Source organism: Astyanax mexicanus, chromosome 1 (genome assembly GCF_023375975.1).
Source record: "Astyanax mexicanus isolate ESR-SI-001 chromosome 1, AstMex3_surface, whole genome shotgun sequence".
NCBI classification, from domain to species: domain Eukaryota; kingdom Metazoa; phylum Chordata; class Actinopteri; order Characiformes; family Acestrorhamphidae; genus Astyanax; species Astyanax mexicanus.
Genome location: NC_064408.1, coordinates 95,340,957 through 95,360,235, shown reverse-complemented (window position 1 = coordinate 95,360,235; position 19,279 = coordinate 95,340,957). Strand labels below are relative to the sequence as shown.

At 37.2% G+C, this 19,279-nt stretch overlaps 1 protein-coding gene across 2 annotated transcripts in view; it reads left to right on the top strand.

The window, feature by feature from the left end:
* Positions 1 to 5,871: 5,871 nt before the first annotated feature.
* ctdspla (CTD (carboxy-terminal domain, RNA polymerase II, polypeptide A) small phosphatase-like a) overlaps positions 5,872 to 19,279 on the top strand; it is a 58,010-nt gene continuing 44,602 nt past the window's right edge. The window contains exon 1 of one of the 2 annotated variants that reach the window (XM_007249060.4): positions 5,872 to 6,323. In XM_007249060.4, the coding sequence (XP_007249122.2) occupies positions 6,245 to 6,323 (79 nt within the window). In that variant the 5' untranslated portion in view covers positions 5,872 to 6,244. The remainder of the gene's footprint in view (positions 6,324 to 19,279) is intronic. The other variant, XM_022683038.2, reaches the window with a different exon arrangement.

Genomic DNA, 19,279 nt, shown 5'->3' with positions numbered 1-19,279 from the left:
TTTGTCTCAAGCTAGGAAAAAAAAATCACAAATTGGATATGTCTTTCATGACACTGTATTAAATCAAATTACATGACACTCAACAAAACAAAAAAAAAGACCAAGCAAAGCCTAAGCAAGCCAAAGACGACAGTGGCTAGGAAAAACAATATAAAAGCTGAAGAAAAAAACTGATTGACTGAAATAATTATAGTCATCAATTGTCATCAATCAATGTTAAGCATACTGAAAGTACTGATAATAGTAATACTAATTACAATAATGAAAATATATGAAAAAGAATAAGAATGAAACGAAAAAGAATCACATTTAGAGTGCATATAAATATAGTAAAAATTGGAGGGTGGCAAGTAGCCTGGGCCAGGTAGCAGAAGTTGGGTGCTGGGCAGGTAGTCTGAAGTGGAAGGCTCCTATAGTCAATCTTCCATTAGTGTGCAGTAATTTACTTAATTCTGGTTAGGTTTATAGAGTACATATTTGTGAATGTGAATAGATCACCATAATGTGGTTATTGACTCTAGTTGCAGATCTTACTACAACCCCTGGCAAAAAGTATGGAATCACCAGTCTTGGATGAGCACTCCTTCAGACATTTCATTCTGTAAAACAAACTCTGATCAAAAACATGATACAATAATAAGGTCATTCCAAAGTGCAACTTGTTGGCTTTCAGGAACACTCAAAGAAATGAAGAAAAAACATTGTGGAAGTCAGTGAATGTTACTTTTATTGACCAACCACAGGGAAAAAAATATGGAATCACTCAATTCTGAGGAAAAAAGTATGGAATCATGAAAAACAGATAAACAAAAGATGATTCAAAATACATCACTAGTATTTAGTTGCACCACCTTTGGCTTTTATAACGGCTTTCAGTCTCTGAGGCATGGACTTGATGAGTGACAAACAGTATTCTGCATCAATTTGGTGCCAACTCTCTTTGATAGCAGTTGCCAGATCAGCTTTGCAGGTCGGAGCCTTCTTGTGGACCATTTTTTTCAATTTCCACCACAGGTTTTCAATTGGGTTGAGATCTGGACTATTTGCAGGCCATGACATCGACTGAATGTGTCTTTCTCCAAGGAATGCCATCTCTGTTTTTGCCCTATGGCACGATGCATTGTCATCTTGGAAAATTATTTCATTATCTCCAAACATCTGTTCAACTGAAGGGATGAGAAAACTGTCCAAAATGTCAATGTAAACTTGTGCATTGATAGAAGAATTAACCACAGTCATCTCCCCAGTGCCTTTGCCTGACATGCAGCCCCATATCATCAAGGACTGTGGAAATTTGGTTGTTTTCTTCAGGCAGGCCTCTTCATAAATCTCACTGGAACGGCACCAAACAAAAGTTCCAGCATCATCACTTTGTCCAATGCAGATTCTTGACTCATCACTGAAGATAACTTTCATCCAGTCATCCACAGTCCATGATTGCCTCTCCTTAGCCCACTGCAGTCTTGTTCTTTTATGTTTAGGTGTCAATGATGGTTTTCTTTTAGCTTTCCTGTATTGAAATCCCATTTCCTTTAGGCGATTTCTTACGGTTCGGTCACATACATTGGCTCCAGCTTCTTCCCATTTATGCTTCATCTGTTTAGTTGTACTTTTTCGGTTTTCAAGACAAATGGCCTTAAGTTGCTTGTCTTGACGCTTTGATGTCTTTCTCGGTCTACCAGTACGCTTGGCTTTAACAACCATTCCATGCTGTTTGTATTTGGTCCATATCTTGGATACAGCTGACTGTGAACAGCCCACATCTTTAGCAACCATGCGTGAAGAGTTACCTTCTTCAAGAAGTTTCACAATCATCTCTTTTGTTTCAAGAGACATTTCTCTTGTTGGAGCCATGGTTCTTGCCACTCTAATTCGTCCAGCAGCCCTCCAAGGTGTCATGACTGCAGGTGTTTTAACTGCAGACTAACGCGCAGATCTAATCTGAGGCAGGTGTCCATTTAGGGAAAGGAAATTGACTGGGTGTGTCCTTATTTTCTACCTTCAATTTGAGTGATTCCATACTTTTTTCCTCAGAATTGAGTGATTCCATATTTTTTTCCCTGTGGTTGGTCAATAAAAGTAACATTCACTGACTTCCACAATGTTTTTTCTTCATTTCTTTGAGTGTTCCTGAAAGCCAACAAGTTGCACTTTGGAATGACCTTATTACTGTATCATGTTTTTGATCAGAGTTTGTTTTACAGAATGAAATGTCTGAAGGAGTGCTCATCCAAGACTGGTGATTCCATACTTTTTGCCAGGGGTTGTATAACAGCCTGACTAAGAAAAAGGAGCCAGAAGGTAACATAGACACAAGAGTGCCCTGTAACATCAACATCAGGTCACTACACTGCCCAACAAAACCTGAATGATCACATCCTAACAGTGTAAAGCTAGCACCAGCATTTCTATTTACAATTCCCAAAGACCGTCAAACCCTGGACCTAAACCTATTTGTATCACTTAACAAATCTACAAAGTTAAAGGCAAGTATTTATGACTAGAAGGCAGTGGTGGCCCAGGGGTTACAGCACTGGGCCTTTAACAATACGGTTGTGGTTTTGATTCCTGGGTATAAAAAGTTTATTTAAATTTCTTTGGCCAGGCTTTAGGTGGCACTGTATAAGCTCAGACATCCCAAGACGCAAAAGTTGATTTCAGGGAGGTTACCCCCCCTGGCCAAAAAAAACAGAACAAAAAAAACGTGCACACACACAAAAGGATAATGAAACTTTACTTTTATTTTAATTAATTTAATTTTTTTTTAAATTAAATTTAGAGTACTCAGAGGTGAAATGAGTTTTATATTTTTTCTTTTTGGAAGGCCTTGCCTCTGCTTTCCCTGCCTCCGCCATGATCTGCTTTCTCTCACTCACTGAACAATTCCCGTCCGGGAGGGGGGAAAAACACTGCCCGCCCACACTAAAAACTGATTGGCTGTCTCACAGACTCTTTGCAGGCCAATCAGAACCCTCTCTGTTTTCTCTCTCTCCTTCCCACACGCAATTAAAGAAAAAAAGTCTGTCGCCTGTGTGCGCGTTTGTGTGCAGTGCACTCTTGGGGCACTCGTTCTGAATTCCGGGAGATTATGTGTGACTCGCGGGCATCAGGGAGCCACTACCGAAATGCGGGAGACTCCCGCAGCTTCAGGGAGACTTGGTTTGTCTGTAAGCTAATCAGAGTAAAATTGACCGAATGTAAAACTTGATCTGTCCGGATGTCTCATATTGCATAATCACACATGTCTCTTTATCTGATAAGTCTGCATAATCATTGTTGGCCTCAGGGTGATGGACTTATCCGGCTTAACCCTGGCAAGAGGCTCTTTACCGTGAACTTGAGTAAACAACAGCTAAAGGGGTCGGCACTGGAAAATAAAGTTTATAGACAGTAAGACAGCATCTAACGCAAGAGGAACTCCTTGCAGCCACTCTTCAGCACAGAGTAAATGTACTTTTGCTTCAAGCGCAGATGATGTAAACTCATGTAATAGGTTGGAAACCCACCAGACCACAATTCTATTGCTCTTGCTCCATTTCCTTCAATGTTTTTATTTATATTAGATCACTTATCAGCTTTTCTAATTTATATGATTTTTAAAGAAACTTAGCCTGACAAAATACGTTCAGTATTAGTCTAATGTGAAATTGGCAACACCATCTTTATTTATGATTCATGATTCTCACCATTAATGATATAAATATCGGATCATTTGTGGAAGCCTGCTCATACTATAAAGTTGTTCTTAACACAGAACATTAATTTGATATTTTTGGTCTCTCCTTTGTTGGCATAACAGCTGTATTCTTTTGGGTAAGCATTACACTACATTTAGGAACATAGCTGTGAGCATTTGTTTGCATTTAGCCTCAACATAATTGCAAATCCATGCACTGATGCTGAATGATCAGTTCTGGATCATGAACACGACTCCATCTGACTTCAAAAGTAATGGATGGAGGTCCATTACTTCAGAGATCACAGTTCTACTGTTCCACAGTCCAATGTTGGAGGTATTTATACCTCTCTATAGCTGCCACTTGGCAATATATGGTGACCTTGGGCTCTTGTGTGGCTGGTCCAGAGCATCCTGTTATATTGGCAGTGCTTTTCTAAGGAGATTATACAAGCTGCATGCATGCAGTTGAACAACCGCATCAACAACAGGAGCACTTTAATCTAATTGAAAGGAGTGTTATATTTGGAACAAGCTGTAATTTGGTTGTACTCAGAAGGGTGTAAATGAATTAAAATTGCAGAAAAGTATGTGAGAACTAAGTAAATGGACCTAGGCTCTGAAGTGACCATAACTTAGTCCCATCAGTTTTGATGTGAACAACATTTAAAAATTTGTCTGACAAAAGAATTGTGTAGAATTTAGTTTGAGTTATTTAGTTCCAATAAAAGTAATGCGATTTTAAAGGATTTGTAAATTTCCAATTCTGTTCAGAAAAAAATGTTTTAGACTACATATCTGAAAACATCAACACAGCACTGTAAAGAAAAGGTTTTCTATCGGTCAATTAATCTCCCTGTCTTCACAAATTCACACTTCACAAGTTCAATTTAACACTTTCAAAGCATTTATATGGAAACCCTTTACAAAATGTTGACATGACTAACACCAACAAAGTGTTATTTGGTATTTTACAGCATTTACCAGTCGTTAAACTGGTAAAGACTCCATCCACACAAATTATAAATTTATCCTTAACAAATTTTATTTATATATTTAGAACAGAGGAGAACATGAAAGACTACCAAACGAGCATTGATTTTCTCATAACGTGCAGCTCTCCAGTGAAAACTTATCCTTATCCACCTTCTAACACAATACCAATGGAACTGCCACAACTATTTCCAATTTATCTTAACAACTATAAAAACACATGAACAAACACATATAACCACCACAAACACATACTTTACTCAAACAATCCCAAACAAAACAGAAGGATGGCTGCAGAGCATACTGGGTATGAAACAAATCAAGAGGCGGGGCCTTTTAGACAGAATAGGCTACACTGTGGGGTGTTGAATTATAGCACCAACTATGTGGACTTTTTAACAGTGTTGTTAGGAAAACTCCCAGAGAGTCAAAATAAATAAATACATAAAACTTTGATGTTAACATCATGGTACAACACATATCACCATGTCTGTGTCACTGCAGTGCTGAGGATGACTGACCCACCACACCAAATAATAGCTGCTCTATCATGGTCCTGTGGGGTCCTAAACTTTAAAGAACAGGGCGAAAGGAGAATAAAAAATATGCAGAAAATAAGTATATAGATAGAATATAGAAACAAGCGATTAATGGGAGGAAACCCACAAACATTACAGAGTTTGTAAATAGCAATAAAATTCCTTAACACCGAAAGGTTCACATACATTTACCAATCAAAAATCACAAAAATATATAAATATAAAATAAATTAAATTTTGTTCCATTTGTGATTGTGATTTTGTGTGATTTCAAATGTATCCAAAGATATAGAATCTAAAATGTATTTAATTTTATTTATTTGTTTATTTGATCTTTTTGATAAACATTTACAATGTGAAAAAGGGTGTGGGGGAACCTTCTGTGCTTGTTTACATGACCCCCCACCCCCATCCCGCCGCATACACACACACGCACACACACTTTCTCTCTCAAAACAATCTCATTAATAAAGCAACAATGAAGTGTGTGTGCCTTTCTGCTTTATGATTTTGTTTTCCACTCCTTTTCCGAATCGTCCCACCTTCCTACGCTACAATTGGCTAGCAGCTTTTCTCTACTGTACTGTGATTGGTTACCACGGTGTATTCACGAGCCAATTACAACACAGGAAGGCGGGACTTTCCCGAATACGGGTGGGAAAGTAAAGATCGCGGCTGCTGCTGTGGCTCTCATCTTCTTCAGGGAGGTGCTGCTGCTACTGCTGCTGCTGCTGGTGGTTTTACGAGAGCGTGTGTGTATAGAGAGAGACTGGAGACCCAAATGCAGCAGCAGGATTGAATGAGCCGCCTGTACACATTTCGCCAGAGCCGAGATGTTGACCGTCCCGGCAGTTTGACGACGAAAAATCACGTTGGTATCGGGATCTGGCGTTAACGAAGACCGGGATTTTAATGCGGAGAGAAAACCGTTACCGTTACCGTGCGCGAGACGGTCTGGGCTAGCTCGCTAGCAAAGCAACGGCAGAAATAACGAGTGACTTTAAACAAAAAATAATAATAAAAACCCAGTTTTTCCATGGACAACACGTCCATAATCACCCAGGTAGCGAATCCAAAGGAGGAGGAAATCATTTCTTCGAGTCGACAAGAAAAAGGTGATCCGTTTTTACCGGTTTGTTCTGGATAAAATGATGATTTTGTTGTACTGTGTTGACAGCTAGGCTAGCTGTGTTTAACCTGTGAGGGAAAGGCGGGGAGGCGGGGCGCGTTTAAAAGCCTGTGATTAACGTTAGATAGATATCTGACATATTTTTATATAACCTAACTATCTACAACAATAACTGAGCTAGTTACCAACACGAAACTGTGAGAATTTTACATAGATTTATTCAGTAACTGGTGAATATAAGACCAATATTTCTCCAAACTTCAACACAGCGTCGTTATTCCTAGCGAAAGCACTTTATCTCGCTACAAAACATAACTTACATGATGATTGCTAACCTAGAATAGCTTAGTTAGATTTGACTAAGCTAGCTAGGGTTAGCTAACCGAGTTAGGTTAACTAACTAGGCTACAGTTTTGTCCAGCTAAAAGCGAAGAATAAATAAACATTGCACAGACGGTCAGTGTAACGTTTAGCAGTCTAATTTCCGACTGTATCAAGCTACATTTTTAATTAAGAAGAAACGGGTTTTCATCCATTTGTTTTATTTTCAAGTTTTTCATTTCAGCCTTTCGCAAATAGAATTTTTTCATCTCTGCTTCTCTAAAAATCTTCTTTATTTTCTGATTTTCAAGAAAATTAAGAGAAGATTCACTTTTTCAATTTTCTTGAAAATCAGAAAATAAAGAAGATTTTTAGAGAAGCAGAGATGAAAAAACTGGAAGGTCAGTGTAATGTTTAGCAGTTTAATTTTCTGACTGTATCAAGCTAAATTCGAAAATAGAGAATTGTGTATAAAACGTAATTATTTATTTTCCTGTCAGTAGAGTGAAGAAGAAATGTTTTTTTTTAATACAATTTGTTTATTATCTAATTTTTCATTTTAAACCTGATGGTATAACTTGTAATATGCAAAAACGGAAAAATCTCAAAATAAAGAACATTTTTTTCTGAAATTCTGATTGTGAGGGGCAGAGATGAAAAAACTAAAATTGGAAAAATCAATGAAAACTATGTTTTTACATTCACTTTTTTATTTTTGCATTTAGCCTCAAACACTGACCACAGACCTGCAGCTAGCTAAACCTAACCTAGCTGAATGACCTCCTGTTATCAGCTGTTGTGTTTGTTTATTATTCTGGCTGTGCAGAGCAGGGAATTTAAGTGTTTGAGTGAGATTACTGAAATGAAATTTTTTAATGAGTTTTTAACTAGGTTAGTGAGCTGTGGATTAAAGACGCTGGGACGTGTGGCACTGATTTGGAAATCACAGCAGTCCCTTCCTTATGGTGCAGAAAATGGCTGAAATAACAAAAATAGTTTTAAGAGTTCAGAAATCAATATTTGTTGGAATCAATATCAATATTTGCCACTCCTGGTTCACAAATTCAAGCTTGGTTTGATGGCTTGTTATGATCTGTCTTCCTTTTGATTATATTCCAGAGGTTTTCAATTTGGTAAATTCAAATTTTTAAGTGGTCTCTTATTTTTTTCGAGAGCTGTATAGCTGCTGTAGCTAATCACGATTTCACCCTCCCTGTAAAAATCTATTAAGAAGTCAGGTGTTGTCTGTGTTGTCGCAAAGCACTTGAATAGTAGCAGTTAACTAACGCTAGATATGATGGGGTTTCTTCAGTGTACAGACTCGTGTAAGCATGGTGAGACAGCGTGGGACTGACTGAATAGGAAGTGTTTTGCCCTGAGGTTGTTTTTTTGCATTTCTCCCAAATGAGGACAAACTTGACTTTATTTGGCTTATTGAGTTTGGCAGTAGAAAGGATGTCTCCGGTAGCTAACAGCTCATGACCTCTGTTTTGAGAGTACTTATAATTTGATCTGTGTCTGTTTTTTTCCATTTCTATTTCTGATATTGTATCAGAAATAATTCTGATAAAAGATAGTGCTGTAATTATTCTGCTACTAATATGATGATTATGCAATTCCATAATAAAACAATTACATCCTTTAAAGAAAATCAGGCTTTTAGTTACAGTACCCGTCAGAAATCTAGACACACCTCTTTTCATTTAATGTTTTTTTTTCTTTATTTCTACTATTTTGTATATTGTAGATTAATATTGAAGTCATCAAAACTATAGAGGAAAGCATATTTAAACGACATGACATAAACGAAAATGCCAAAATCTGTTTTAGATTCTTCAAAGTAGAATGTTTGTTTTGATGCCAAAATAATCTACAGTATGGTAAATAATACAAATAAAGACCAATTTATTAATATTAATGACAATGTGTGTCCAAACAGTTGACTGATATTGTATTAAGAATAATTATATTGAGATATTTACAAAAAGTCAACATATTGGCTCATTCCGGTTAATGGACTCTCCTTGCTAAAAGAAACATAATGGGCAATGTCAAGGTCAGCAAAGATGTTGGAGTTTATGTATATGTTGTTGCTGGCCAAACAAGAATCTCCATTTTTGTTAATTTTTACTTTACTACATAATTTGAACACACAAACTGTCCCTTACACTAATTGAATTTCTTGATGAATGGACCAATAGAAACTTTCCAAAATTACCTGAAATATATTCTTTTTAGATTGACTTCCATTCAAAATGAAGGTTTTATCTCTCTCCCGTAAAGTTGCTGTGTTTGAAGATACATGTTTTAATCGGAAAGCGACGATATATTGTTCAGTAGAGTTTTAAAAGTAGAGTTTTAACACTAAAAGTCTAAGCATTATGTCTGGCTTTGTTTATCAACATTGACACTTTACTGGCTTTTAAAAAAATCTGTCTGAGTATGTTCAAAATGGGTGTACTGCATGCTGCTAGGTAGTGCTGTATCATATATGTACTTGTATACTGTCGTTCTGACATGCTTTGCTGTTGCTGTTCAATTGAAATATCAATGAGATAATGGCCGAAAATAGTTCCAGTGTTGCCAAGCGGTTTGCCAAATGGCATGCAGGAATGCTGGGTGCAACGAATTGTTTTGAAAGATAAGTTTATAAAAAACTGAACAAAACAGTCAAAACAAGCTTTGTGAGGTTTGTAAGGCATTCTTTTAGTGAAGAATCCACATACACAGAAGGCATGGGCTCATTACCTTTATTAATGCAGACGTGTACATTTTCTGATATTATAAGACTATGATATGCTTACAACATAATGTGAGTTTTTTTTTTCAGTACAGCTCTAAACAGCTGCTTTGCAGAGTTGTGACCCTCATCATGCTGCATGGTGTTGAGGATAAACACAGCTACATCTCCCTTAAAGTAGGAATTCCTTTGCTGCAGAGAGTGCAAACAGATGGCAGTCCTCATGTCTAGAGGAGACTAGCAGGGGAGCGGACAGCAGAAGGGCAGTGGAGCCTGGGAACATGAACTGACCTCTGCTTGTTCCCCATGAGTCTCTGTGTGTGTGCCTGCTGGATGGACAGATAGACCGAGGATACCCCTGCCGTGAGCAGGTTGCCAGAGAGGGTTCCCGAACAAAGGAATCCCTTTGTTGTTGTCTGCTTCTTGTCGCTGCCATATTTACAAACCAATCTGGCATTTCTGTACATGGAAGCTTTTTACAAAATACTCCTCGGCTTTGTGAAACAAGTCTACTTTCTTTGCTTTCTGTGATCCTCCTTACTTTTGTGCTGGCAATGCTTTACTGCGACTCTTGAATCAATTCTCATTTATTCAAGCCCATGTTTCAGTTGCTGTGTACTGTACACACACACATATACACACACAAACACAGTGAGACCAAGCTGTCTGCAGCCACCATAATTAATGGGAGGAAAGGCCCTCTAAGGTTATAAATAGATGAGCTGTGATAATAGCTTTCAAAGATTGTAATGAGATTAACGATGGAAAAGAACAACCTTTTGAAGATACAGGTGGGCATTTTGGCACCAAAACAGAATTGCCTTGCAGCAGTGCTTGGTATTAGTGGTTATTTTCCAGTTTTTGAACAATGCAGGACATTGTGCACTACTGTAATCTGGCCTAGGAAGAGCAGGTAAAGCAGGGTATCAAAATTAAACAGTCTACTGTGACTGAATTAGTGCATCATTTACCAAGTGTGCAAATGTTTTGATAATTCACACCAAAATAGGCCTTAGTTGCTTTTTAAATGCCTCAGTATAATTGGAAAAATTTGTTTATTTCTAAACATTACATTTCTTTAAAGCACTTTAAATAAAATTAAATAAAATAAAAACATTTGGGCTTCTAGGCCAGTGTTTATATACATTTTATTTGATACTGATACAAAAACATGAATAAAATGTGCAGCAGCAGCATATGCTCTGCTCTTCACGAACACCATAAATGTGTCAAAAACAGATCGATACAGTCATTTCATTTCTTTCCATATAACCACATTATTTTGGTCTAGCAGAATAATCTTATAAAAACTTATTTCTGGGGGAAAATAAAAAATGTGCCAATACCAGAACAGGGGAAAAAACAAAGGTTGAAACTGGTCACTGGGAATAGGTAGAGAGGCACGAGACCTCTCCCTGCTTTCTGCAATTGTTGCATGTGTTTACAATAATCACGTTATCGACTTATCAACATTGAGAAAATGTCGTCAATAGTTTTTAAGACTCGTGATGTGTATTGTGTTTATTTGTTTGTTTGTTCACATGCAATGACCAATGCTTCAATAACTGTGACTACATACACACAGTGTGAACTGCAGTAGGTGAAGAAAAAAGTATATATTTTTCAAATCTATCCATTCATTCATTATTTTTTTATATTTAAAAGTGTATACTTGCTTTTTTATACCATTCTATTATCATTATGTCACTGACATGTAATGGTTTTAAAATGAAAATAATAAAACAATATATATAATAATAAATTAATAAAATTAAATTTAAAAATCTTTTCTTGACAGGCCTAGTGTTTACTAATCTAACTTATTGGAAATAGAAAAAAAAAACTTTTGATCTCTGAGTGGAATTGATAGTTTCAGTATTGGAACTGAAAACTGTTGAGTGATGCTCATCCTTAGTTGAAAGCCTTGTAGAAATCATGCCTCGATTAGGAGTCATCTGTTTGATCTTTGTCCTCATTCGTAAAGGTCAAAGTATGAATAAATGAGTGACAGATCTATGTCTCAGGATCAGCATTCAGACCAGCCCAGAGTCTAGTGCCTTACATGCCAGCAGCCAGTGAACTCCGTAGCTGCCTGCAGCCAGGTTCACCCACTACTACTGTAACCTTACAGTAATCGGAATCCTGTGATGGCATTTTAAGGAGACTCATCAGATGAAGACACATCCTTTCTGAGGCCCCAGCCAAAAAGGGATCACCCACAAGCTGGGTGGTAGATCCAAATACAGAAATGTATCCCCTCCAAATCAGGGACCATATGTGTCAGAGTTCTCTGTGTTTGAGTGCTGATCCAGGATCAGTTCCGTTTGTTTATGTAATCAGATTCACTCAGCTTGGAAAGGCAAAGGCTGATGGCAGAACTGAGAAATGTGAGCCAGTCGACCTCAGGTCCAGCAGACCAGTCCCTCATATGGCGAAGAGCCTTTCTAGCCCTCTGGCCCTGGAATTGGGCCACACTTGCTGAATATTTCAAAGTCACACGCAGCTATTTTCAGAGCACTATCGGTTTCATTGTACGCAACAGGGTGGCTAACTGATGCATACAAGCCTTGTTTCTGAACACCTCTCTTGCGTGTGTTTATAGATTTTCTCCACATGCATTATGGATGGGGTTTAATGAGGTTAACATCAGAAACTCTTTGCTCTGGGCTTTGGATCACATGCATGTCCAGATTGCCACAGGTGACAGGAGTGAAATTGGAGTTGAGTTAGAGTTGAGATGTGAGCCAAGAGATGGCAGGGGTATGAGGTCACAGAAAGAAAGAGAGAGAGAGTCACAAGCTGTAAATAGCTGTTTATTTTTGAGTCTCCAACAGCAAAGTAACCAATCACGGTTCGGTGAATTGAATTATGACTTTATATGTATTTCCAATTGTGATTAGCGTATGTAGAAAAAAGTATTGAAAAATATTCAGCAATGAAAATAGAAAGTGCAAAATTTGGGTAAGAGTAAAGGAGACAAAAATAATCTTGAGTGAAATCCAATTTTTCTATATAAAAAAAAACTCAAGATTATACATTTTGAAAGGAAATATTTCAAACAAATAAATTTTAAAAAGAATATTGGTGCTCTTTCAAAATAATAGTCCTACCAACCAAGCACACATTTTGCTCCAGTGTATGACTTATGGTGTATTGTAACACTTTCTGTTTTACATCTGTGGTTATTCTCAGAATTGGTGAAATAAAAATTATACTGCAGGTTTCTTTGTTAGATCGTGACCATAAATGTGCTCATTTCACAAGCTCTCTTATAAATAAAACTACACTGACATACCAAAATTCATGTGATTGCAGCATGTAAACAGATCCTAAGGTGACAACTTGTATAAGTCTCTCATACCTGTATTAGTTTTGAGGTGTTCTCTTGTGAGCGAGGTTGATAACTGGCCGGACTGGGGAAGGCAATGTGAATTATCAAAGTTCAAGTTCACCATTAACAATACACATTGTGTATTGAAGATTGGATTAAAATAATTGATATTTGTCATGTCATGTATAACAAGAACAGTGTGAATTTTCCCTTGGTTTAAAGGGAAATTACTTATTTTGCATTATGTGACTATGTGCATGCGCATTTGGTGATGTCTGTGATAAAACGGTACATTGTGCAGCCCTAGGTGGTAGATATTGAGACAAATAATATTTTGTCTGACAGAGGTCTGATAGTGGGTGCCAGTTGAATAGGATATTCTGTTTTTAAAGTTCTCAGTCCACAGTGACTTTTGTACCAGGAATATGTCATAATAAATAAATAGCATTGCCAGAGTGGACAGTGGATTGGTTGTTAATGATTGTGACTAGCAGTGTCTGGCTAGAATTGTCCATGCAGAACATGAGACCCCACATGCAGATGCATATGCTGCAGGTCAGTGAAGTGTTTATTTTAATTTTCCATGGGACATTGCAAAAGTCATGGGAATGATGCTACTTACTACAGTCGCATTACTTTAGGCATATCAATGTAGTTATTAGAAGTAATGATTTCAGAAGAACCAGCTTCTTCTAATCTGTTTTGAGGCAGTTTAACTTATCTTTCTCTAATAGGATCAAGTGTAGTGTAGGATGCAGTATAATGTAGAATCAAGTAGTGCAGTATAGTTTGGTTGCTTGCCAATTTGAGCAGCCGACAGCGTTGCTAAGATGACTCTTAAGTCTGTCAGGTATCATTGGATGAGCAGTTTACCTTAATCAGATTACTGCGCTTCTGAGCTTAGATGCTGAATCTCTATACCGTTCACTCTGACTGTCAGTCTGTCTTTGCTTGGTGCTTCAGATTTTTTAAAGGGAACTCACCATATGTCCAAATGTTTGTGGACAGACACCCCTTCTAATGAATGCATTCAGGTACTTTAGGTTGCACCCATCGCCTGTATAATGAAAAGTACTGCAAAATGGATAGGAATCTGGTAAACATGAATCTGTTGTCACAATGCCTGATGCCAGGTATGGGCTATGAAACGTTCTTCCAATATTTTTGGGATGAGTTGTGGGTGCTGTGGGCTGAAATAGGTGGTAATTTAACATCCTGACCTTACTAATGCTTGTCATGAAAAACAGAATAAAAATCAGATTCTCACAGTACTGCTCCAAAATCTAGTTACAAGCCTTTCCTGGACAGTAAACACAGTTAGTTCAACAAAAACAGGATGCATGCCTTTTTAATATATTTGCTTTTTAAAAAACAGGTGTCCCAATACTTTTGGCCATGTAGTGCACCTCCACTTGTGTTTTTGATTTTGTTTACTCTTATATTATGACCTCTTACCTTTACCATAGTATATCATGATTGAGACTTTTTTATATTTACATTGTTTTTAAAACATATATTTATTATTATTAGTAGTAGTAGTAGCAGTAATAGTAGTAGTAGTAGTAGTAATAGTAGTAGTAGTAGTAGCAGTAGTAGAAGTAGTAGTAGTAGTAGTAATATTTTGTTTCTTAAATAATTACCCACTTGGATTAGTTGTGTTTGCATGTTTTAGTTTATATTAATACTCACTATTTTATTTGAAGGTTGTTTTCATTCTTCAGGCTGTTTTTTACCTACTGTGTTGTTGTTGAAGTGTTTTTCATTTTCTGGTTGATATGTTTCACTTCGCCCTCCTTCGCTTAGCGAACTTGACCAAATAGTGTGGTGACTTATTCGTTTCGGAGAGCCTTTCGAGATCCGGCGAATCATTTGTCTTCATCGAGAGAGGCATCCATCAAGAGCATCAGGGCTATTTGCTGTGAAGCTGGTGAGGTACACTGGGAATTGAGCTGTTATGCACCCAGCTGTCAGATTGATGAGCGTTTTATAGCTTGGACCGCTGCTTGAATGAGGGTACAGAGCCACCAGCACATTTGTTTATTAAACCCTGGCTTTATAAAGCCTGCTCTGGTGTGAGCTTCAACAGGCTAAGCAGCTGATCTGAACTAAATGTTGAACAGAATGTACTCGCCATTATTATCAAAATGTGCAGCTGATTCTGCAGCTGAGTGCTAGCAGCTGGAGTATTTAAAACCCTAAGGTAATTATTTACATGGACCAGTTGGACACATTTCAGTGGGATGGGAGTGTGCGAATGCCAGTCTTTACCTCTTAGGCCGTTAGTCTTGTCTCGTCCACGGCAAGAGGAGAAGTTAATTACAGAATGCCCAGTGGACCTGTAGCCTCAGAGACACTGATGTGAGTGGTTAGTGGGGGAGTTGCAATCCCTCTGCAATCCAGCCTGTCAGGGGCCATCTGGGCCAAATGGAGTAGGTGGACTTCTCCCTCAGTGGCTCTGGCACTGTGAGGCTTAGAGTGATAGAGCCGATAGCTAGCTACAGGCAGCCACTTGGAAAAGTGCCCTCAATGCCCTTGTGAGAGACTGTATGTTTATATGTTTGTGTGTTTTTTAACAGTTCCAAATAGGGCGACATAATATTAGAAAAAAAGACTGGTTTTGCATATATATGTATGTGTATATATATATATATATATATATATATATATATATATATATATATATATATATATATATATATATATAATATATATATATATATATATATATATAATATATATATATATATATATAATATATAATATATATATATATATATATATATATATACATATATATATATAATTATAATATATAATTTAATTAGCATATTGTATGTCCAGCAATGTGACTGTTGTGACAGACAGTGAAATTGAAAACAATTATTGTGCAGCCTTGGTTCTACACTTGCTCTCTGTCTGTTTATCCGGTGCGTTTAAGGCTGGGATACTTCCATTAACAACAGTGCATTTCAGCTATTTTGTATGTCTGTATATTTGAAGTGAATTTTATTTGCTGGATATTGGGTTAATGGTGCGTAAAAATGTTCTTTGCGTTTCTAAAATGGTCTTGGAGGTGTCAGTGGTGTCACTGTACTATAATTGCGCTTTCAAAGCAAACAGATTTCCAGTAATTGGGCCCCATAACCCTTCCATTGCCTTCATTTGTACTGCTATCATCAACAGAACAGTTTGCTTTGCTTAATAAGAGTGCAATACATATCTCCCTAGATATTTTCATTTGATATTGGGGTCATGGTCATTATCTCCAACTGTGGATTTAATAGACATGTAATTGCCTTTATGCAAGTATCATGAGACTCATTAACGTCGTAATCTATTACCCCTTTTTCATTTTTTTTTGTTCTGCTTGCTTTTCCTTACAAAAGAAACTGTTTGTTTGATTTACCAGTCTTTTTCTTTGTTTTTTGTCTGCATACATGCAGCTCAGATACTGGTCTAGTACTGCATAATGAGTATAATAATCAATGTTTCCATTTACAAAACAAAATAAATGCCTCTGCAGCTTCAGAATTTTATCATATCACAATTACAAAAAATTAGTCATACTGGAGGTGATTTTCAAACTAAAATTTAATTATTAATTTATTATATATATTGTGAGCAGTCGCTTCATGACTCTGAGCACTGTTTAAATCCTCAGTGTTCCACAACGCAGAATGCAGCATTTTGACAGTACTACTTTAAATAAAAGCCATATTGAGACTGCAGAAGGCCACAGCAGATACATTTGGGTAATATTTACACAAAGAATGGCAGCCAGTCGTTCTGTAAACAAACGAACGCAAAGAATTAATGCTAGCCCTGTATAGCTCATACCTTTCAGCTTGAAAACAAACAGTTTGAGGTAGTTGAGTTAGTAACTGAGTAAACTTAAGTGTCAGCAATAAAAATGAACTTGAACCTGGTATTTATTGCTCTTCCTTCTGCCATTTTACACAGCATTTAAGCTTTGAGACACACTACTGTGCTATGCTGTTTATCGTCATCTGATGGAGGGCTTTTTTGTCCTGTTGTTCTGCTGTTGTAGAAAAGATCTTACAGGAAATACTAAATTACCTTGTCCTCGCATGAATATACATAGTGCTCAGGTTCAATAGATTATGTAACAGCAGCAGTTCAGCTTGAATAGCCTTTTATCTGTACCAGGTGTACCCAACCCTTCTCCTGGAGATCCACCCTCTTGTGGAGTTGCATTCCGTTCCTGCTTCTTTCAACACACCTACTGCAGACATTCTTGGCCCGCAGGAACCCTTAGGTTTTGGAAACTAAAATTGTCCCTAAGGATTTTGATCATACAGATTGAGATGGCCCAAAAGATCTGTCCCAAAACACCAACCACATCAATATGAGTCTCCAGCAGCAGCCACTTGCACCCTGGCTTAGTTTCCCGCCCCGCATTCCTCGTATCATAATTGTATTTAGTGGTGGCACTAGGCATGAACAAGCACTCTCCACAAGTGGAGGATTAATTGAGCGGGGAGGGAATGGGAGATTGTCAAAACAGATCAATAGACTTGCTGGAGTGTGTTTGCTGGAGGCTGACTGAGACATGCTTTTGTGGAGAGCACAGCCTATATAGTAGGCTCTACAGAAGACCTCAATTCATGGGATTGGATTGGAGCTGTGTAAACAAACCCATACACATACACACGCATTTAACTGTAGACTGTAGTGTATTTTAATGAAGTGAAGTTTGGAGTTTGAACAGACTGGGCTTAAAGATAATGATAGAGTTGCTAAGGTGAGGTAGAGAGCTGATGCTGAATATTGTATTTGCTTAAGTTTAGTTTTGTGCATTAAAGAAAAAGAGAGAGGGAGTCACTGTGGCACATTTTTTAAACCACGTTGCTGCATGGGGACATTCAGCAGAGTGCTTGCGTATTCTTCAGAGTTCAGGGTGAACTCCATTTAATGGTGAGCATGTCTCCAGGGAGAGTCTTGAAATGGGACAAAAGCTTGTGTGTGTGTGTGTGTGTGTGTGTGTGTGTGTGTGTGTGTGTGTGTGTGTGTGTGTGTGTGTGTGTGTGTGTGTGTGTGTGTGTGTGTGTGTGTAAAGGAGAAAGAAAAAAGTGATTCCTTTCTTATAGTGCTTTAGAGACACTTCACTGAATTCTCCTCAACAACTGGCTCACCTGTGTTGAATTGAAGATTTTATATTCTTTGTAAATAAAGTAAGTAGATAAAGTCTCACTCTATTCAGTTATTGATTTGAATAGAATATTAAAATATCTTTAAGTGATGATATTTAAGTGTCACCAGAAAGTAATTAGTTTTCTGTACATTTCATTGAGTATCCAAAATGTTTTGAGAACCATAATAGGCAATTGCATTACACATAATAATACATGAATTCAATTGAAATGTCTTACAGGTTTCTTGATTATTATGAAATCATCTACAGATCTGTTTAACATTCTTTACAACATTTACCGGCACAGAACTAATTCTGGCTTTCATATTGTCGCCTATTTTCAAACCTTTATATTACCAATAATAAAAAAACTGTATAATTGCTGTTTAAATAATCCTTACAATCCTTAAGATGTAATAGATGTAATAGGGATTAGGCTTAGTATTTGACTACACAACATCTTGTTATTTTTTATTATTATGAAATAATAATAATGTTCTATTCTAATGTTAAATAGTAAATTTTGAAAGTACAGTACAGTAAGGTCGTATTATATAAAAAGGGCTTCCGAATAAGAGGAAATAGCTGATGATCGTATTTGTCGTCTGTGCCCCACCACTGTTCACCCCATTTGTGATGATTAGCCTGTAATCCAAAGACAAGAAGTATAATGATGCTTCAACTCACATTGTTGAACTCTAATGAACTAATTAGAGTTTCATTGCCTTGTAGAAAACTTAGTGCTCTGTTTACTCTGATAAACCCAAGATCTTTCCTTTGACTTTGATACTCTTCTGCCTGAGGATAGAAACATAACATTTCAGAGTCTCAGAGCCTCTACTCTGCTGTAGTGAGGCTCTCTGCCACATTCCATAGGAATGTCATAGTAACACCAGTTGAGGCATTCAACCCCGGGGCTCTTTAGGGTTCTCTAGTGCTAAATTTATCAGGCTGTGTTTTCAGCTTGCCTGCTGAAAACTGTATTCGTTCTTGACAGGCCAATATATTACATACTGACTTCTGGGTTTTCATTGGCTGTAAGCCATAATCATTAACATTAAAGAAATAAACGCCTGGCATCAGTCTTTGTGCATTGAATTACTGAAATAAATAACATTTTTGATGATATTCTATTGTATTGAGATATTCTAATGTATAGAATACTATTAAGATGTGTGATAAGTAGGGGTGTAAAAAAATATCTATATAATATTGTACTGCACTGAAGGTCTACGGAAATACAACTTGGTTAAAAGATAATATTTCTTTCTGCTATTTAGTCAGCCAATATGGGTATATATAAATATATCTGTGAAAGGGGGGGGGGGGGTCGGTAATTAAGAAGCTTTGACTCTGAACTGCCCTCTAGTGGCTGTATTGCAAAACATCTATTCTAAT